Raw genomic sequence first — 18304 nt, 5'->3', positions numbered from 1 at the left:
GGTTTGAGGGACATCCATTGCTTTCACAAAGTCTCTGAGCTAATGCAAGCTGAATGGAAAACCCAGCCTTTCTGAAACCCACCTGCATCTGTCCTGATTTCTAAGCATTCTCTTTAGACATTCCCACTTGTAACTTACATCCTCTGAGGCCTCTTGCCTTCAGCTTCCTCAAGTCGGGGACTGACTCTCAATGTGTGCCTGAGCTGAAATGTCTCTATTTATATAGAGTCAAGGGAAATTCCAGGGGTCCCTTCCTATAACCTCATCATCCCATTGATTGGATAAAGGTCTTGGAAAGAACCATGTTAGATAATCTGGGTAGATGCAACTTCCCATGGAAACTCCACAAGGAGAAATCATGATTAAAGAGGGCTCCATATTGATTATTGGTAAACTTCCTTTACTGGATTTTTTTTATTTTAGATGCCTATGGGATTGAACTTTTTTTTTTTTTTGAAACTGATTGGTTTTCCTGTTCTAGTCAATTTTTTTTTTCTCATTTGCCTGGAGAGTTTGAGGGAGTTAGAGAACTGAGATCTGATACTTGTAACCAAATTGGGTTACCTACTCTTTTTTTTCTCATGGAAATAAATCTGAAAAGATCTGTCTATAATCAGCTGATGAACTAAAGTATGAGAAGAACCTCATTCTGAGTAGGCATTTAGAAACCCAGAGGTTGTGCGCCAATGGGGAAAAAGAATGATGTCCTATCAATATAGGAAGCCTTCCTTTTTCTAAATACCTAAGGAAGCAATATCTGAATAAGTATAGAGGGAACATATCACAACATAATAAAGGCCATGTAGACAAAACCACAGCTATCATCTACTCAATGTAAAAAAAAAAAGTCTTAGAAGAGAAAATATTTGACAAAAATGTGTTTGTTTGATATTTAAATTTCACTGGTGATTCTGTATTTTCTGGCCACTCTACCAGGAGCATCCTATTTTACAATAAAATCATGCCTAACAGAAATGCTTAAAATCATCCTGAATTTCCATCTTGGTGTAGAAGAGACTTGGACCTGATGGCAGGGTCATGGGCGGAGTCACTTTGAATGTCTTTTTAATAAATTTATTCATTTATTTGTTTATTTATTTATTGGCTGTGTTGGGTCTTTGTTGCTGCTCGCGGGCTTTCTCTAGTTGTGGCGAGCTGGGGCTACTCTTCATTGTGATTCACAGGCTCTTCATTGTGGTGGCTTCTCTTGTTGCAGAGCATGGGCTCTAGGCATGTAGGCTTCAGTAGTTGCAGCACATGGGCTCAATAGTTGTGGCTCACAGGCTTAGTAGCTCTGAGGCATGTGGGATCTTCCCAGACCAGGAATCGAGTCTGTGTCCCCTGCATTGGCAGGCAGATTCTTAACCACTGTGCCACCTAGGAAGTCCCTAAATATCTTTTCTGGTGGCCTTTGAAAGTCCCCAGCTGAGAGAAGGTGCTGTGATGCTCTCAATACTGACATAGGGCTCTATGCAGATTCTGCAGCTCTCAGCTTTTCTGCTGGCTGTTCTTTGGAGGTATCGCACTCACAGAGAAATCGGAATCCCTCAATAGTCTCTCTCATCATTGCTGTCACTGAGTTTGACCTCAAGCATATCAATATCTGAGCTTCGCACAAGAAATTCCTGTTTTTGTAGGTGGACTCTGGTCTGTGTGGGAAAAAGCCAAATGTGATCAGTCTCCTATAAGACCCAAAAAGTAGCTGTCAAGGCATCCCATGGCATTGTACCGTATAGACCCTCTTCATGGGAATGACCTGTTTAATAGAGCAACCTCTCCCACGTTGGGACAGCCAAATATCTTCCAGCAATGTGTGACGCAAACTCTCACCCACTGTGGAAACACTGATTTAGAGTCAACCTCTCAGTCCTCATCCCACCCCTCTCTGTCCCAAAACAATCACTAGGGTCCTACTTATCCATCTTGGGTTTCCGCTTATTTCTTAGCACATCCTCCATGTCTTTGCAACTTTCCTACCCACTTTCCTTGACTAAGTCCTGGGTCTCTGGTGGCGTGCAGGTCATAAACTGCTCCAGCACCAGCTTGTCCATCATCTGCTCCTTGGTGTGAAGATCTGGCTTCAACCACAGATGGCATAGTTCACGTAGTCTTCTCAAATCTTGGATGAGGTTGGATTCCTCTGAGCTGCTAAATGTTTTGAAGCAAACGCGTGACTTTTCTGGGTCATAGTCTGGCTTTTTGCTACATGTGGCTTGGCGTGACGCAGACACTGGAGACTCTGATCCAGGGCAGTTTGGGACTTTTCCATGACTCCGAGAAAAAATGTCTGGTCCTCAGCCATGTTGACCATAGAATTTCCGATAGGACTCTGGGCAAACGCATCTAGAAACCTGTGCCCGATTGACCCCTAATGGAAAGGGATTTCCTCTGATTTTCCTCAGCAATAGAGTCACTGTTCAGGAGGTCAGGGGCAAAAAGAAGAATGAACTAGATGAGTTTCATCTTAATCCACCCTTCCTTCCCCACTCCATCACTCATACCGATACTGGACACCGTTTCCCCACTTGTTCAGTGTTGCATGTGTGGATATTAACCCATTTCATTATTCTCTGACATCCACCTTATAGAAGAAAGAAGTTGAAATATCTGAATCTCCCCCTAGTTTCTGCTTTCCAAACATAGAAAGGCAGGGTCCATTTTCTCAGCTGTCAATTGGGACAATATTATTCTTTACATCAAATAGGGCATCTATGTGTGGAACTCTAAGATCGATTTTATCAATAATGTCTTTTTTTAAAATAAATTTGTTTATGTATTTATTGGCTGCATTGGGTCTTCATTGCTGCACACGGGCTTTCTCTAGTTGCAGCAAGCGGGGGCTACTCTTCGTTTGGATGCTACTCTTCGTTATGGTGTGTGGGCTCCTCATTGCAGTGGCTTCTCTTGTTGTGGAGCATGGGCTCTAGGTATGCAGGCTTCAGTAGTTGCAGCCCATGGGCTCAATAGTTGTGGCTCATGGGCTCTAGAGCACAGGCTCAATGTTGCGGCGCACAGGCTTAGTTGCTCCACGGCGGCGTGTGGGATCGTCCCAGAGCAGGGATCAAACCCATGTCCCCTGCATTGGCGGGTGGATTCTTAACCACTGTGCCACCTAGGAAGTCCCAATAATGTCTGTTTTTAATCTCATTTGGTCATAAGCTACAAGGGAAAACTATGTGAGTCATGATTCTACAGCAAAACACAGAAAACTGTTTACAACCTGAGAATTTTATGTAGTAGAGTAAAGTTGGAGACATTAGCCTAAGATGGTCCCCCAAAACATTTCCTTGTTCATCCCAGGTTCTTTACTTTTTCCAGGAAAGGGAAGCCACAAAAGAATCCTCCAAGAATTAAGCTCCTAAACAGACATATTGTTGTGGTGGTAAAATACCCAACATAAAGTTGACCATTTTCCCTCTGTTTTTACAATGTCTCCAAGATAATGCATAGTAAATGTAAAGCCAGACCTTTCTGAAACCCACCTCCATCTGCCTAATTCTCAACTGCCCAGAACTTACTTACTTTGAGTCCTCCTGCCTTCAGCCTCCTGGAGTCTGGAACTGAGCTGAAATGTCTCTATTTATACAGAGCTGGAGGAAATTCCAAGCTTCTCTTCCTATTACCTTGTCAGCAAAATAATTGGCTTAAGGTTTTGGAAGGAACCAGTTTAGACCATCTGAGTGAATTAAATCTCCCACTGATACTCCTCCAAGAGAGAGAAATAATTAATTAATGTAACAATCTGCATATTGGTTTTATTGTAAACTTATTTCTTGTATTTTATTTATTGCAGACTTTTATTTATTGTTATTTATTTGGAACAAGATTGGTTTTCCTGGTCCAGGAAATTAGTTACATGACCAAAGTGTTCAAAGGAGTCATGGAATATCGGTCTGAACGTTTTAACCAAGTTGAGTCACCTGATCTTTTTTTTTCCCACGTAAATGAGTCTTTAAAGCCTTTATATAAAATCAGCTGACCAGGCAAAGTGTGAGGAGAACATATCTGAGTAGCCATTCTGAAAACCAGAGGTTGTAAACCAGTAGAGAAAAAAGCATGAGGTCATGTCAGTTTAGTAATCCCTACTCGTCCCAACTGCCTCGGGAAGGAACATCTTGATAAGTCAGGAACGGGGCTTCCCTGGTGGTACAGTGGTTAAGAACCCGCCCACCAATGGATTCGAGCCCTGGTCTGGGAAGATCCCACATGCTGCAGAGCAACTAAGCCCGTGAGCCACAACTACGGAGCCCATGTGCCACAACTACTGAAGCCCATGTGCCTGGAGCCCGTGATCCGCAACAAGAGAAGTCACCTCAATGAGGAACCCGTGCACTGCAACGAAGAGTAGCCCCTGCTTGCCACAACTAGAGAAAGCCCATGCGCAGCAACAGACCCAGTGCAGGCAAAAATAAAAGAAATAAATAATAAAATAAACCTTAAAAAAAAAAGTCAAGGACGTGTGAAGAGTTAGTGGGCTGATATCAAATCAGCGATGTTGTCCAGCTTCAGCGCTTTACCATATGAATTGTAAGATATTCAAAACTGGCAAAAAGAAGTTTAAAAGCATCACTAATATTCCTTATGTATCAATAATTACTTTTCATTTTTTCCGTGAAAGTGTGTGTACAAACCACATATTTTCCCACTCATCTGTCAATGAACACTTGAACAGTTTCCACCTCTTGGCCATTGCGAATGGTTCTTCAGTGAACATGAGGGTGCAGGTAGCTCTTTGAGATCTTGATTTCAATACCCAGACGTGGAATTGCTGGATCATAGGACAGTTCTATTTTTCTTTTCTTTTTTTTTTTGAAGAACCTCCGTACTGTTTTCCACCACGGCAGCACTGTTTTACATTCCCACCAGCAGTGCAGAAGGATTCCAATTTCTCCACATCCTTTCCAACATGTATCATCTCTTGTTTCTATTCCTCCAGCTTCAAGTAGCCTCTAAACCCCCATGATGACCACCCTCATAGCTCCAGCCTGACAGCTCTCCTCACCTCCACGCCCAGATGTTCAAGTGCTCTTTCAAAGCCCCACTTGGGTGTCTAACAGATGCCGAGACCAGCTCGGCGACTCGAGGTGAGTGACGGGTGCCGCAAGCTTGAAGAAGACACAGACACAGACTGAAGAGAAAAGTGGGACCGGGGGGCTCAAGACCTCTCGGATCAAGAGCCTTGCTGATTGATCCCACGTTGCTTTTACTGAGTCCTCGGCATAGTCTAAGGGTCTGACACTCCCAGGTTAATCCCATAAACAATCAAAGGCCTCACATGACTGGGGGCAATGATCTTTGTTTGCCTCCTGGGTCCTGATTTGAGCTGGGCGTGGAGAGCAAAGCAGCCCTGGGGGAAGGAGACCTCTCTCAGAAGGATTAAGGGTCTGTGCCCCACCTGTGTTGGCCCCTCTGTGACTGTGCCTGTCTTAGGTTGTTCCTCCCTTGAGGAATCTTACCCGTCTCTGGCTAACCAGTCATCCTCCAGGGCCAAACACGGTGATATAAGGAAGGCTCTATGCACCACCCCTGTTGGCCCCTCTGCGGCTGTGCCTGTCTTAGGTTGTTCCTCCTCTGAGGAATCTTACCCGTCTTTGGCTAACCAGCCATCCCTCAGGACCAAACAGGGTGATATTAGTCTCCATGCCCCGCACCCTCAGCTCCTCCACTGCTCAAGCAGGACATTCTGAATCCCATTGCTCGGCCCACATACTTCAACATTTTCAATGTTTCAAAAAGGTTCCAGAATGTCTTCCCACAAACAGACATTGCAAATGTAGCACAGCCGTAACAAAGCTCTTTGCCTTCCTCTAATAAACCTGTCTTCCCAAGCCCTTCCCCTCTCAACAAACTACTCCAGATTTTGGTTATCTGGCCACATACACTTGATGTCATCCCCTATTTTTCAACCTATAAAAGAAATCAATTTTATTTTTATATATTAATAGCAAACCAATGAAAATGAAATTTGCAAAATAATTTCCAATAGCACCAACACACAAAATACTTGGGACTAGATTAAACAAAACGATAAAATAATGCTAAGAGTGGATGTCATCCTTGATTCTCCTATTCCTCTTTCACCCCAAGTCCAATGGATGGGCAAATCCCTACGACGCCACCATCAAAACAGACTCAGAATCTGACGCTCAGCACCAGTTGAAGGTCATCACCCTCTAATCTCTCCGGAAGCATTGCAACAACTCTTCTGAAAGAGTCTCCCTCTGAAGCCTCTGCTGCACTTGACACAGCTCGCCACACGCCTCCTCCCGGCCCCGCCCCGCGACTGTGCATTAAGAGAGCAACCCACGTTTCTCTTCCGCGGTCACAGATCTCCCACTGCCTTTGCACAACGCCCGGATGCAAATCCCAACCTCGTCCTCATGGACCCTCTGCACCCCTCCTGACACTCTCTACCTTTCTATTCCGCGCTCCAGCCACCTTGCAGTTTTCTGACCAACCAGGCACACTTCTGCGTTGGGATCTGGTTTGTGGGGTTTTACTCCATTGTCTGGAAGGCCTCTCCCCTGATACAGGCATGGATGACCCTCAGGCTTGCTTCCAAGCTCCACACAGTTATCGGTTCTCTGGACACGTGCGCCCAGACTGTGCTGTACCGACCAACATCTCACCCCATCATGGTCGTTCCTCAACAGCAGTGTCTCAGAGGTGGGGCCTGCTTCTCAACATCCTACAAGGCACAGGACAGCCCTGCACCCCCTCCCCACAAAGAGTCGTCCCATCCAAAATGTCAACAGAGCCCAGGCTGGGAAACCCTGGGGTGCGGGGAATGGCTGTGGCTGAGAAGCCTGGCAAAGTGTATCACGCCAGAGAATAACCTGTTCTACTTCCAATGCTCTCAAGGAGAGGAGTGGAGATTAATTCACAGTTAACACTCCCTTTAGTATAACCCATCCTCACAAGGAAAACCTCAGATAAGGTCTCACATTTAACCCCCCACCCCTCCCTGGAGACCAGCATGGAAAGGAGGCACTTCCTAAACCTGAGATTCCCAACTATGACAGAAGAACCAGGAACACAGAAAACAAACACATGAAGATGTGGCACATAAACACAATGGAATATTACTCAGCCGTAAAAAGGAACAAAATTGGGACATTTGTGGAGACATGGATGGACCTAGAGACTGTCATGCAGGGTGAAGTAAGTCAGAAAGAGAAAAACAAATATCGTGTATTAACACATATATGCAGAATATAGAAAAATGGTACAGATCAACTGGTTTGCGAGGCAGAAAGAGAGACACAGATGTAGAGAAAAAACATATGGACACCAAGGGAGGAAAATGGGGGGAGGGGATTTGGGGGTGGTGAATTGGGAGATTGGGATTGCCATATATACATTACTAATAAGAAAAAATATATATCAAGTTGTACACTTTAAATATATGCAGTTTATTGTATGTAAAAAAAATAAAATAAAATTCCTTCTTGGTGAAAAAAAAAAAGAAAACCACATCCCCCATGCTATTGCCCCACCCTCAGAGGGTCTGACTTACTTGGTCTAGGGTGGGGCTTAGGTCAGAATTTTTTTAAAAGCTCCCCAGATAATATAGTACATTATTCAGCCTTAAAAGGAAGAAAATCCCATCACTCACTAAGACACAGATGAACCTTGAGGACATTAAGTGAAGTAAGCTGATCACCAAAGAACAAAACTGTGACTCCAGACAGAAAGTAGAATAGTGGTTTCCGGGGGCCGGGGGAGGGGGTCGTAGGGGATTCGTGTTTCACAGTGACAGCTTCAGTTTTGCAGGATGAAGAGGCCTGTGGAGAGAGAGGGTGGTGAAGGCTGCCCAGCAAGGCAACTATACTTCATGTCAGTGAACCGTACACTTAAACGTGGTGAAGATGGTGAATTTCAGGTGACACTTTTCATACAGTTTTAATGAAAAAATTTTAATGAAACATTTTGAAGAGTCTCATTTGGGGAACTTGATTGAGGAGGGACCATGGCCAGATGTGCGTCCACTCTCCTCTCCCTTATTCTCCCGAGTCCCTCTTCTGACTCTTCTGAGCTCAGGAGTCCCAGCTGCTGCCTCTACTCATTAGGACTTGTCATTTTTCTTTCAATTCAAATATAGTTGATTTATGATATTATGTTGACTTCAGTGGTGAATACCTGGACTAGGCATTACTAATATCAGGCAAAAGAGAATTGAAGGCAAAAGGCATTAATGGGGGTAAAAGAAGACATTACATAATGATAATTTAGAAAACTTTTAAACTTATGTGATCCTAAAACTTAGCTTCAAAATCTGTAAAAGTTTACCAATGAATGAAGGAATGAAGAGAGGAGGTATGCACAAGGATGGAAAACTCCCAGACACTGGACTCAAATGTAGGTCTTCTCATTATACAATTCAAGATCTACGGCATCCCCAACCTCACACCTGGTCCTGTTGAAACGGAGCAAGACCCTATGGTCCTTGTCCCTCACATCTTCAGTCTGCCTTTTGTCTGTGGGAAAATTTTAGCCAAAGAATAAGTTTAATCAGACAAGTGAGAAAATGAAGAAACAAAAGAAAACAGTCCAACAAGACTAAATAATGATAGTTCAGTCATTAAGCAGAGTCAAGGACTTTTAGTTCCTCCTCAAGGGCTACAGATAATATTGCAAGCCAAGCCTTGTGAGCTGTCTTGTAGATACTGAAACTTCCACCAGGTGGGAGACGTTAACTACATGATGACCAGACTGTAGCCATGACAGAAGCTGCCACAATTCCGGGAACTGGCCTCACGGAAATGGGAACAAACTAACCCTGCACCTGAAGATCAACTGTATTTAAAACAATCAAGATAACCCTGATTAGACCATCCCATGACCAATTTCTCAACAACTGTCAGAGGGCTTCCAAGGTGGTGCAGTGGTTTAGAATCCGCCTGCCGTAGAGAACAACCATGTGGACGCTAAGTGGGAAAAGCTGGGGGGTTGTGGGGGGGAGGGGGAGGAGGGTTGGGGGTGGGATGAATCGGGAGATTGGGATGGCCGTATATACATTACTAATAAGAAAAAAAAATCAAATTGTACACTTTAAATATATGCAGTTTATTGTATGTCAATTGTATCTCAATAACATTTCTTAAAGAAAATAAAAATCTGCCTACCAATGCAGGGGACACGGGTTCCATCCCTGCTCCACGAAGATCCCACATGCTGTGGAGCAATGAAGCCCATGTGCCACAACTATTGAGCCCGTGTGCCGCCCACACGCCTAGAAGCCCACACGCCTAGAGCCCGTGCTCCACAAGAGAAGCCACAGAAATGAGGAGCCCGTGCACCACAACGAAGAGGAGCTCCCACTCGCTGCAACTAGAGAAAGCCCTCGCGCAGCAATGAAGACCCAACACAGCCAATAAATAAATAAATTTATTAAAAAAAAAAAAAAGACGACTGTCAGAGCTGACTGTGCTGTTTCTGCATGTAGCCCCCTCCCTTCACCTATAAAAGCTCCTGCCAACCGACTGTCGGTGGTGGGGGGAGGGGAGCCTGCCTTTGGACAGAAGCGAGCCCCCCACCCCCTGGCTCATTGCCAGAATCCAACATAAAGCAAACTTTCCTTTCCACCAGGCTTGCCTCTTTATTGGCTTGTGAGCAGCAAGCAGCTGGACCCAATTTCGATTACATTATCACCCTTGATTTTGCCACACCCAACAAGATCCCATACTAGTAAACAGAACAATACATCAGTTCTTTAAAAAGGAACATTTTATTCTCTCCATTCTGCTCCAGAGGACCTCTCTTCATTTCGGCTGGAGGAGGGCTCAGGTGGGATGAAAGAATGCTACTTTGAAGAATTTTTTTCAAGTTGAGACACCCTAGAATCTCAGCGGTAAAAGGGATAGTAATATTATATTATCCAATAGCTCATGATTCCAAAAGAGTACAATTACCTTACAGGCACTGCAGGAACATTCCCCGGTTACGCTCAGGATTCCCCAGGTTCCAGAATTATTTTTGAGTTGGTTAACATTCCAAGGGGGAAAAAAAATCAAAAATCAGTAAAACCTGTGACCATTTCGGGACTTTTAAGACTAACTTTTCGAATGCTTCCGATTTTCTTCCTGAGATGTGGGGATTTAATTTCAGGATCTCAGCCTCAGGAGAGGGTGACTACGTAGGGTTTCAGCGGGAGCTGGAGAGGGAAAGGTTTGGAGCAGACGTGTGGTGACATCTCGGAACGCAGGCCGTCTTCCTCCTTGGGGACTCTCTTGCCGGGCATGCCCGGATCTGTGGGAGAGAAGGAGGCGAGTTTTGAATAGTTCTGTTCACCACCACTGCCCAAGCCAGGTTCCTGAGGCTGGCAGTGAAATCAGAGAGGAAAATCTCTTTGGTTCATCTCAGATTCAATAGCCTTCCCATCTCTCGCTCCCTCTTTCCTTTCTTCTTCTACCTTCTCTTTCTATTCATGTACCCACCTATTTCCCTTTTCACCCCCCTTTTAAGACGGTACATGGTGATGGTGGTGGTATTTTCAAGAGCCAGAGTGTAGCCAAGGTTGGAGTGGGAATTAGTGAATTCAGAAGCTGTATCCTATCTAGCATTGGTAGATCTCCACCAAATGCTTTTCAAAGCATTTTCTAAAATAGGGCTGGGATTGAAGGAGGTGGAACTGATGTGAAAATCCAACAGGAGAAAGGCAGGCAAAGCTGGGGTTTGACTGTTGACTTTGCTCATGGTTGGCTGGGAAGGTTGGTGTGTAAGCCTGCATTTGGGTGATTTAGTTCATTGTTTAACAAATATTTACGAAGCACCCACCAGGCATTGCCCACTGTGCTAGGCAGCAGCCAAGACAGGAAAGGTCTCTACTTGGAGCTTAGATTTTGTTGGGAGAAGACAGAGTATAAGTGGGTAAATCAATGAAGGAGGAAGTATTGTATGTGATGTTACTATTAAAATAAGACAAGATGATAAAAATAGAGAAAAGGTAGGTTTATGCCAGATACAGTGGTCAGGTGACCATTATAAGGTGATGACTAAGCTGATTTCTGAATGACATGAAGGATCTAGCCACGCAAAGCTCTAGAAACAAAACTTTCTAGGGAATCCCCTGGTGGTCCAGTGGTTAGGACTCCACACTTCCACTGTAGGGGGTGTGGGTTCCGTCCCTGGTTGGGGAACTAAGATCCTGCAGGCTACAAAGCTCGGCCAAAATAAATTTAAAAATTTTAAAAAGAGAAAGGCACAGAACTTTCTAGATTGAGGCAAGAGCTGGCGCAAATATCCTAGAGTGAATGGACCCGGCGTTCCAAGAAAACCAGAAGCCGAAGTTAGGACAGAAGGATATGCGTGAGTCTGAGTGCAGATGAGTACAGAGTTCAAAGTTTAAAGGTTGGAAATAAAGCTCTTATGTAGGAGAGAGGTCAAGCTGGAGTCAACTACGAGGTCAAGGGAGGGTTTGAGGTCAACGTCTCAGCTAAAGCTGAGCTTGAAGGTGATATTGGTGGTGGTGGCAGGGGGTGGGGGTCAAGGTCATAATTGGAAACATGCCAGACTGTGCAGAAATCCCAGGGGCTGTTTGGAAAGTGAGGGTTGGACGCAAGAGCTGAGGATACCTGGTCAAGGTTAAGAGCTGTGGTTGTAGGTAAGGGATCCCTTAGGTGATTCCAGTTTCCTCCCCATCCTCCCTGACCCTCTAAGCTCTGCTCCCACTTCTCCGGTCCCCTGCTCCTCTCTCTCTCTCTCTCCCCTGAATTTCCCCTGGCTTTACCTACAGTCTCTGGTTTGGCAAAAGTCTCGCTCAGACTCCTCTTGGAGGCCAGCTGAGATTGGGAATAGGGGAGCCCATCTAGGAAGAAAGACAAGAATCATTATGCCTCTGGGCCATTCGGTTCAGTACTGTGTGCTGTTCAGTGTGGCTTTACTTAACTCTCATTTCCTTGGAATCTTATGCTACTCGGTGGTTCTCGTCCAGGAGCAAATATCCTCCCCTCCTCCCCCAGCCCTTTCCTTCCATCCTGGGCATATCCGGCAATTTCCGGAGATGTTTTTGGTCGTCACAACTTGGAGGTGCTGCCGTCATCTAGTGGATGGAGGCCGCTGGACGTCCCACAGCACACGGGACGACCCCGCCACGCGGCGGGGCCCCGGAGGTCCGCAGTGCCAAGGCTGAGAGACCCCGCCTGAGATGCGCTAACTGCCCCCGTGTCGTAGGTGACGCTGAAGAGCAGACTGCACTCAGGTCGTGTGACAACTGTGTCGACCCAGGTGTCCCCGTGGCCAGGTGCCTCCGCGGTGCTCTCCCTTGAGATGTGCAGTGAGAAGGAGAGGGCGGTCTCAGAGATGGTCCCCAGCCAGGCGAGAAGATGAGATAACAGGACCGGGGACGGGCAAAGAGGAAGTGGAAAGGGACCTTGCAGGGAGATGATATTTGGAACAACCTCGACTCACCTAGTCCTTACCATTTGCCAGACTCCCTCCTAGGAATTTTACACGCACGCTTTCACCGACCACACCGCAGCATTACGAGGGGGCTTTCATGATGCCATTTCAGGCGTTTGAAACGAATTGCATCACGTGCTCAGCCCTACCCCCCGCCCCTCAACTAGTAAGTGGCAGAAAAGGGAGGGAGCCCACACCCACCAGTTTCCAAAACCAGCGACAGGCAGGTGGAGGAGAGCGATGGGGGTGCAGGGCGGGGGTGTCTGACTCCCTGTTCACTCACCAATGGCCTTCCACAGGTCTAGGATCCCGAGGGCTGTCTTCTCCTTCCGGCCTCCGTCAGCCCTCAGGGGAGGGGAGAGCACTGCGGGGGTGGGGGAGCAAGACCAGGTGGTGGATAAAGGCAGTGAGAACACCCAGGATCCAGCAGTCCCAAGGCACTGCTCGTCGGGTGGGGCGTCTCCACCGCATCCCGGGGAACAGGGCGCCTGCCGACCACCCCTACTTGCCAGGGAGGAGACGGCAGCTCTGACAAGTAGAGACACTTGCCCACAGCCACCCCACCGCTAAGTGGCAGAACTGGAGTCTAAACCCACCTGTGTCTGGACCCAAACCTCACATCCTTTCTGCTCCGCCACACCGTTGCATCACAGGGATCTTGGCCTCATTGTCACAAGCAGCCCTTCGCCAAGTATACAACAAGTACCCAGCGAAGATGCGCTGGGGGGAGCGGGGAGAGAGGATGGAGGGTCCTCCCAGGAATTGCTCTAATTTATCTAATCCTCACAGCATCCTCAGGCAGCAGGGGAACGTCGTGATACCCATGGCCACAGGTGAGGAAGCGGAGCGTGGAGAGGCTGCACACCAAGCCAGGGGCAGAGCCAGCACATGCAGCCAACGCTCTGGCTCTGGTACCCACGCACCCATCACTCCGCTAAACTGACCCTCAAGACACGTCTGCAAATAAAGCCCGTGGACTTGAGGCGATGTGAGTTTAGGGTCGTCACGAGGTTGCCAATGCCCTGCTCACAGGCACCAGCCAGGCACGGGACAGGGACAGCGTGCTCCGAGCACGCTGACTCACCGGGACCCAGGAGGTAGCCAGCACTGTTGAGGGTCCAGCCTCCTCGGCCCTGGACAGAGATGGAGAGAGAAGCCTCAGGGAGACAGAAAGGGCAGCCGGCATCCCGCAGGTCTGGGATGACGTGGGTCAGCACGCCGCTTAACCACTAGTCTGTGAAGTGGGTTTGCTTAATCCGCATTTCACCATTGTGGAAATTGAAGGCTTCCTAAGACCAGCAACTCGGAATGAAAAGAAAGCTTAAAAAACCACTGCTGTAAGTCCTTGATGTGTGTAGTGTATTGTCACAAATCTCTGTCTCTCTCACACACACACACACACACACACACACAGGATCAAACCTGGGCTGCATCACTGAACGTCTGCAGGTAAGTTGCTGAGTTCCTTCGATAATGAGAACGGCTAACGTTTAGTGTGGGCTCACTACATGCCAGCTTTTGGTTCCAACGAGGACTGGCTACCTAATTTAGGGGCCCCAGTGCAAAATGAAAATATGAGGCCCCTCACTGAACACGATTAAGGATTTCAAGATGACAGCAGGGCAGTTAACTAGATGTGGGGTGCCTCCCGGCATGGGGTCCTGCCTGACTCTGCAGGCTGCGTGCCCACAAAGCCAGCTCGGAGTTTAGTCCTTGACATATATACTCTCCTAATTCTCCCAACAACCCTGGCAGGTAAGAGTTGTTACCAGCCTTGTTTAACACAAGAAGAAACCCAGGCTCAAAAAGCTTGGGCTAATTACCTGAAAGAGCACGGTTCATGGCAGAGCTACGATTCAGACCCAAGCAGACTTGAGAGTCTTAATGATTATCTGTCCTGAATATTTAAGCCTTGGTTTTTCCTTCCTTCCTTCCTTCCTTCCTTCCTTCCTTCCTTCCTTCCTTCCTTCCTTCCTTCCTTCCTTCCTTCCTTCCTTCCTTCCTTCCTTTCGTATAATAGGGATAACTTACGTTTATTGAGTAATTACCATGTACCTATACTCCAAAGGATTGTGGCCTGGGGAACACACCCATTCACTTTGCAGTCGTGTCTGTCTGGCTCATGATGTACACTTGCTAATTCCTGTCTTGCTGATAAGCCTCGGTTTTCCATTCCGTCAAAGGGAAGTAACGAACTTGGTGCATCCCCCCAAAAAATAATAAATAAATAAATAAAATTTAAAAAAAAAAGGGAAGTAACGAGATAAAATCTGCATCTGAATTTGCTGGAGAGAACTGGCCAGTGCACGTTGAGGGTTTAGCACTGGTCCTGGGGCCGAGAAAGCACCCCACACCCATTAGCCTGTGTCAGAATCTCCCGATGTACCTGTCAGATGGGGGTCATTATGCCCTAGTTATACAGAAACAAGAGAAACTCAAAGAAACTGAAATGGCTGGCCCCTCATAGCTGGCACCTCAACCTGAGGCAGCCGCGCTGACTACCTGCTGAAGGTCATCCTAAGGGCCTGCAAACCCCCGTCGTGCAGACTCACCCAACCAGGAACTCTGGGGGTGGCACTCGGTGCCTTGTAAGTTAACATGCCCTCCAGCAGCATGATAGCCTGCTTGCTACAGCGCTGAAAATTTACAGTGACGGGAAGCTCTGCCTTGGAGGCATCTCTGGGCAAACGCTAATTGTTAGGAAGTTTTTGCTTTGGATAAGCCAAGCGCTGACCCCCTGTATTCCACCTGTGTTCTGTCCTACCCCCCAGGGACCGAGGAGATGAAATCAGCTCCCCATCTTTCTTCTTGTATTTTAAAAAGAATTTTTTTATTTTTGGCCGCACCACGTGGCATGTGGGATCTTAGTTCCCCATGCAGGGATGGAGCCTGCGCCCCCTGCATTGGAAGCATGGAGTCTTAACCACACTGGACCGCCAGGGAAGTCCCTCTTCTCATATTTTCACAACTTGTCCCCTGGCCCTGACTCGGCCAGGAAAATTAGAACTCTCTTCCTAGGAGGGCAGCGACGGGGATGCCACAGGTGTGCAAGAGCACAAGGGGGTCTCACCCGGTGGACAGGAGCAGAGGCTGGAGTCTCCGCCAGGCTGAGAAGGACGAGAAGGACCAGATGGACAGATGGAGCCATCTGAAGGCTGGAGGGATGGGTGCTCAGGGCTGCAGAACACTGTGGAGAAATGGTAGTGAGTTTATTTATTTTGTAGTTTTGCTAAGGTATAATTGATATGCAAAAATTACAAACAATTGAAGTCCACCTCTTGGTGCGTTTGGACATGTGCATCCACCTGTGCTGCCATTGAGGCAACAGACACATCCACCACTTCCAAAAATTTCCGTGGTTTTTTCCTTTGTTTAGTTTTTGTTTATTTTGTTACATGAGATCTATCCCCCTAATGTATTTTTTCTTCCAGTTTTATTGAAAAATAATTGATATGCAACACTGATTAAGGTGTACAGCCTGAAACTAACACAACATTGTTAATCAACTATACGCCAATAAAATTTAAAAAAGAAAAAAGAAATAGAACATTCCCACAGCCCAGAATTTCCCTCCCAATCACCATTACTATTCCCGTCAGGGTTGTACTGATTTTGAACATTGCAAACTAGCTTAGGTTTTTTTTGAACTTTATGCAAATGTAACACTTCTATTTACACACGGGCGCACACACACACACATAAGGATTAAGCTGTACAGCAGGGCTTGACATATGTATATATTTTGAAATTATTACAATAAGTTTAGTGAATATCCATCACCTCACGTAGTAACAAAATGTTTTTCTCCTTGTGATGAGAACTTGTAGGATTTACTCTTTCAGCAACCCTCAGACACATAACATGGTGTTAACAATTGTGAGCATGCTGTATTTCGCATCCCCGGTCCTTGTTTACCTGGTAACTACTACAAGTTCCTACTTTTTGACCATCTTCATCCAATTCCTCCACCCTCCCAACCCCCACCTCTGGTAAGCACCAATCCGATCTCTTTTTCTATGAGTTTATGGGCCCTTTTTTTTCTATAACAGTGAGATCATACGGTATTTGTCTTTCTATGTCTGACTTTTAATATATTATAAAATACAGAATACCCTATGTTAACTGAAAGTTTGTCTCTATGTCTTCTTGTTTAAATATATATAGGATATATAATATATAGGATATAATATATAGGATATATATAATACATAGAAAATTAAAACTAACACTTCTGAATTTTTTGAAGTTTTTGTGGAGCACATTTCTTTAAGTGAAACAACAGAGCTGGTGGAGGGAAAACACCTAGGTAAGTAACAGGATATTGGATACCTGGACTATGCCCCTCAAAACCCCACAATGCATGAGTGACCCAAGTTTAAGAACCACAGAGGCATCACCCCGCCTTCCCCATGCCCATCCCCACGCCCTCAAGTGCCTCACTCTCACTCCCTCCTCCACCCTCTTCCCGGACCTCTTGTCCTCGTACCTGCCCTCTTCACCACTGCCCCGTTTCTCTCCTTCTGCCCATCCTCTCCTGCCTCCCTGCATCCTCCCAGGACCACCGCCACCTCCCTGCTCTCACCTCCCTGGAGGCGGCAGCTCTCCCCAGCTCTCTCCAGTCTGGTCTGGGTCCCAGCTCCCGAGAGACTCCAGCTTTTATGCTTGAGGAGGAGGAGGAGGAGGAGGGAAAGCAGGGGAGGGGGTGCTCAGCAAACCAGGAGAAGACCAGAGGGAGGAGAGTGCGGGGTGTGGAGCGGGGCCCGCTGAGCGGTCGCCCACGGGAGGGGCTTTTCTTAGCTGCCCTGTGAGGTCAGAACAAGGATGCTTCTGAGGTCAGAACAAGGATGCCTCGCGGAGGGAAACGTTTCTCTGCCTCCGTTTCCCCCCAAGCCCCTCCAGCCCGAAGCATTTGCTCTGCCTTTATCCAAGGACCTCCCCCACCCTGTGTCTGTGTTTGTGGGCAGGGGTTGTCGGAAAGCTTGGTATTCTCATTTCTATCCACACCCTTGATTTCTCTTGACCTGCCGCCGGTGTTTGCAGCTCTCTTGTGGCATCCATGTCTCCTCTCGTGCACAAGGCACCTGGGTCACCTGTTTCCTTGTTCGTTGTGAACCTCCCCCTCCCTGGAAAATCAGCTCAGCGTGGGGGGGCGGGGGGCAGTTGAGTCCTCCTCATCCCTCAGTGGCTAGCACAGAGGTGCTCAACCAGGTGGGCATGTTCGGCTGTGCTTGTCGTGACTTGGGAGGGTGCTGCTGGCATCTGGTGGGTGGAGGCCGGGGTGCTGCTTGGCATCCTCCCGTGCAGAGGGCAGCCCCCCGCAAAGGACAATCCAGCCCACATGTCAATGGTACTAAGGATGGGAAGCCCTCGAGCAGGCCCTAAAACGGTACCCGGCATTCAATACATACTTGTTGGATGGGAATTCTTTGGCTGTCCAGTGTTGAGGTCTCTGCACCCTCATTGCCTAGGGCCCTGGTTGACCTCTGGTCGGGGAACTAAGATCCTACAAGCCATGTGGCAAGGCAAAAAAAAAAAAAAGTTGGATGAACAAATGAAATAAATGTGTGTGTGTGTGTGTCTCTCTCTCTCTCTCTCTCTCTCCCCCTCCCTATGCATTTCTGTTTCTCGGTTTATGTGTCTGTTTGGCTCTCTGCCTCTTGGCCCCGGACAGAGCAGTTTTCCAGAGGAAAGAACCCCGCAATCAAGGGGGGCACGTACTCCTGGCTTTGCCCTGTATTTCCTGATGTCTTGGTCCTCATGGGATACGGTTTCCTTGTCTCTAGGCTGAAGAGCCACGGCTCAGCCTCCGAGAGCCTTGCCTGTATTCCGCAGGCTTTTTCTCCAGCTCCTCATCCCCACCCCAGCCCTCCCACCCCCACAGAAGGACCTTCCTGGACCCCCATCC

The 18304-nt window shown here is 47.2% G+C and overlaps 1 protein-coding gene across 1 annotated transcript; it reads right to left on the bottom strand.

Moving 5' to 3' along the window:
* Positions 1 to 10117: 10117 nt before the first annotated feature.
* Positions 10118 to 15547, bottom strand: GALP (galanin like peptide). The gene is made up of 5 exons (XM_057719694.1): positions 15470 to 15547; positions 13484 to 13532; positions 12683 to 12763; positions 11729 to 11806; positions 10118 to 10248 (listed from the first exon to the last, which is right to left on the bottom strand). Exons 1-5 carry the CDS (start codon positions 15545 to 15547, stop codon positions 10118 to 10120), a joined length of 417 nt encoding a protein of 138 aa, XP_057575677.1.
* Positions 15548 to 18304: the final 2757 nt, after the last annotated feature.

Source organism: Hippopotamus amphibius, unplaced genomic scaffold, assembly GCF_030028045.1.
Source record: "Hippopotamus amphibius kiboko isolate mHipAmp2 unplaced genomic scaffold, mHipAmp2.hap2 H_1, whole genome shotgun sequence".
In the NCBI taxonomy this organism is placed as follows: Eukaryota; Metazoa; Chordata; class Mammalia; order Artiodactyla; family Hippopotamidae; genus Hippopotamus; species Hippopotamus amphibius.
The sequence above is the reverse complement of the archived record's forward strand: the minus strand, read 5'-3'. Positions and strand labels throughout refer to the sequence as shown.

What these genes read in the sequence shown, in the direction of transcription:
- GALP (XM_057719694.1), bottom strand. Translation starts at nt 15,547, where the DNA reads ATGGCTCCATCTGTCCATCTGGTCCTTCTCGTCCTTCTCAGCCTGGCG. An exon ending in TGGCTACCTCCTGGGTCCCG is followed by an intron (nt 12,764 to 13,483) that starts GTGAGTCAGCGT and finishes CCACCCCCGCAG; the next exon opens with TGCTCTCCCCTCCCCTGAGG. An exon ending in TGCCAAACCAGAGACTGTAG is followed by an intron (nt 10,249 to 11,728) that starts GTAAAGCCAGGG and finishes TCTCTCCCACAG; the next exon opens with ATCCGGGCATGCCCGGCAAG.